The sequence below is a fragment of the Palaemon carinicauda genome, chromosome 3 (assembly GCF_036898095.1).
Source record: "Palaemon carinicauda isolate YSFRI2023 chromosome 3, ASM3689809v2, whole genome shotgun sequence".
NCBI classification, from domain to species: Eukaryota; Metazoa; Arthropoda; class Malacostraca; order Decapoda; family Palaemonidae; genus Palaemon; species Palaemon carinicauda.
The window spans coordinates 105,806,836-105,810,083 of NC_090727.1; the positions used below are offsets into that span (position 1 = coordinate 105,806,836).

General features: G+C 41.4%; 1 protein-coding gene across 1 annotated transcript in view; it reads left to right on the forward strand.

Moving 5' to 3' along the window:
* Positions 1-2,896: 2,896 nt before the first annotated feature.
* Positions 2,897-3,248, forward strand: part of LOC137633229 (cuticle collagen 2C-like) — a 615-nt gene continuing 263 nt past the window's right edge. The window contains exon 1 of the mRNA XM_068365413.1: positions 2,897-3,248. This exon is cut by the window's right edge and continues 263 nt beyond it. Within this exon, the coding sequence (XP_068221514.1) occupies positions 2,897-3,248 (352 nt within the window).

The window sequence follows — 3,248 nt, forward strand, 5'->3', positions numbered from 1 at the left end:
GTGCTACTCTTAGATCACAGGGGAGGCGTTACATGTCTCAGTCTCACTCTCCGCCCTGGATTCTGTAATTAGAGACATGGTATAAAAACAGTTGACAAAAAATCACAGTACATAAAACCATACTATTCCCTATGGAAAAGAAAAATATAAGCCAGGACCAGGGACGGCCAGGCAATAGCTGCTGATGACTCGGCAGGTAGCCTTATATGCTCCCCAAATCCCACGTCCTTAATCACAAGGATGGTGAAGTTACAGACATTACAAAAAGCTATCGAGCTTGAGCGGGTCTCGAACCCTAGTCTAGCAGATCGCAAGGCAGGGACGTTTCCAATAGGCAACCCACAAGGCCTAAGTAAATAATATATTCATGTTTGACTTTAGGTGGAAGAGAGCTACTGTTTGAATCTACATCAAAAGCTGTGAAATACTCTTTGTGTCCAAAGGAAAATGATATCAATGACTTTTTATTATTATTATTATTATTATTATTATTATTATTATTATTATTATTATTATTATTATTCCTACAGTTGGAAAAGCAGGATGCCAATAGTCCAAGGGCTCCAACAGGGAAAATAGCCCAGAGAGGAAAGGAAATAGGGAAATGACCTTAAAGAGAAGTTTAAGAACAATTCAAACATTAAAATTAATTTCAAAATAACATGACAAACGGAAATAAGATAGTGCCCGAGTGTACCCTCAAGCAAGAGAACCCTTATCATAAGGAAGCAAACGTAATATAAAAATGTGAGAAGATTTGAATTTATCTGTCTTATCTGTTTCATCGTTTATCTATCTATATATTTTTGGAGGCCCCACTACCGGCTCTCATATCAGCTCATTTGCAAAACTCACTTTATTTGTCCACTTTTTTATGAAATTTTATTAGACCTAGTCTGTGGTGTCACAGTTACGTTCTAACTAGCCATTTTTTTTTTCCTGGAACGTCTCCAAGTCTTTGTCTTTTTAAATTCTTGAACAACCTATTAATTAAACAGAGTGCAGCAGAGCTACGACTATATTGATTAAGTTTAATCAAATTATATAACTTTCTGCAAGGGAGAAAGCCTTAGGCCTTAATTCAATCAGACGAAAGCTAATTGAAACAGTCTCTACATTCCTTCAACCTTTATTCCAAAACTTTGGAATTACTTTCCCTCTTAAAAGACTATCGGCATTCCATAATGTCTTGAGATAAGAGAGGACCGCCTGAGGATAAGACTCTGAGGGAATCCTCTCATACAAAGCTTTGCTCTTCCCATTGACGTTAGTCTGTGATCGTCCGACATCAAAGATGAATCAATAGGTTTTTAACAATTAGTTCTCTAGGGTTGTTGTGGCCTGATTGGTAACGTCTCTGTGTGGTGTTTGCCTGGCGGGGTTTCGAATCCCGGTCAGACTCGTTAGTGCTATTAGTGTCTGCAACCTTACCATCCTAGTGACCTACGTTTGTGGAGTTTCGGGGAGCCTATAGGTCTATCTGCTGAGTCATCAGCAGCCAGTGCCTGGCCCTCCCTGGTCCTAGCTTGGGTGGAGAGGAGGCTTGGGCGCTGATCATATAATATATGGTCAGTCTCTAGGGCATTGTCCTAATTGCTAGGTCAATGTCACTGTCCCTTGCCTCTGCTGTTCATGAGAGACCTTTAAACCTTTGAGGAGAATGTCTTGGGATGGCTAACGACGTTGCCAGCAGTCTCCACATTTCCCACATTACCCACAGGTACTTTGTGGGAAATAATCCTAAAAATCCACTACTCATTAACCGCTTATGCCCCTCTACTTCTTAGCTTTGGAACTCTCTTCCTTCTTTGGTTTTCTAAGTCGCTTATAACCTTCCATCTCTCGAGAAGTGTGTCTTAGCTTTCTCCTGTGCTAAGATTTAATTTTGAATTTTGATTTTTCAGGCCCATATTTTTGGATTACTCCTTGTAGGAGTAAGTTAGGGAAAAAGCAAAAATATTGATAAATATGTAAATTAATTGGAAGATAAGAGAGCGAATGAATATTGATTCATTTGTTAAATTAAGTCTCATGTCATTTAAAAAATTTGATTAACCAGATGACTTTAAAGGTTGAAAGTGTCGGGTTTCGAATCCAATTTCGAAAGAATGTCAGTTGGGTAGTTTACCCTCCTCCCTAGATGCCAAACCACAGCAGTAACCTCCCTAGCAAACAGCTTAAACTCAAGGGATCTTGAACAGCTGTTCATGCGAAGGCAAGGCTCGGTGCGGTACAAATAAGTGAATCCAAAGTATTTGTTTATTTTATTATGTAAACTTTATTTATTTTTCATATTTATATGAAAAATAAATAGATAAAACAAGAGTCAAACGACTGAATGATATGTTGTCAGTGGTACTTTAGTAATTCTAGTACGAATATTTTTAATTATGAAAATAATTATCACAATTATTATTATAACTAATGCTATTTAAGCTATGAGAATAAAAATCAATAGATGTTGGTTTTTAAGAGTCCATAGTTCCACACCAAGGCTCTTATCATCTCCCTCAGCCCCTTTAGGCAAGGGCCCGTGCTGAGGCAAGGTCAGCCAAACAACCAATTGTTCCTTATGACGATGCATTTTGTTGTTGTTGTTATGGTTGTTTTTGTTGGGTTGTTGTTGTTTTTTTTGGGGGGTTGTTGTTGTTGTTATTGTTGTGCGACATGTAAAGCAGCTTCTCTTGTACCCCCATGAAAATCAACACAATAATTCAAGAAGGAAAAAAGGTACAGGGCCACATTTTCTCAATATTTGACTATCATTAAATTTTTCTCATTTTTAAATCGGTTTTATGATAGAATGTGAAATAGGAGAAAAAGGCAAAAGAATCTCTTAATCCTTTTACGCGGAGATAAATTCCTCTCATCTCTCTCTCTCTCTCTCTCTCTCTCGATGACAAAAATCTCTTCGATATTATCCATCCAAGCACCAGGCGGGGCGACCAGGGCAGCCGGCCAGCGCCATCCAGCCAGCTACAGCCAGGGTGGCTGGGAAATGGCAGCTGGGGTACCCGGACAGTGGCAGCCTGGGCAGCCGGCCAGCAGCAGATGTGGCACCCGGCCAGCGGCAGGCAGGGCAGCTGGCCTTTGGCAGCCGGGGCAGCCGGCCAGTGGCACCCGGCCAGTGGCACCCGGCCAGCGGCACCCGGGCAGCCGGCCAGGGGTACCCAGGGCAGCAAGACAGGGGCAGCCAGCCAGCGATAGTCGGTCAGCGGCAGCCGGGTCAGCAGCGCAGTGGCAGCCGG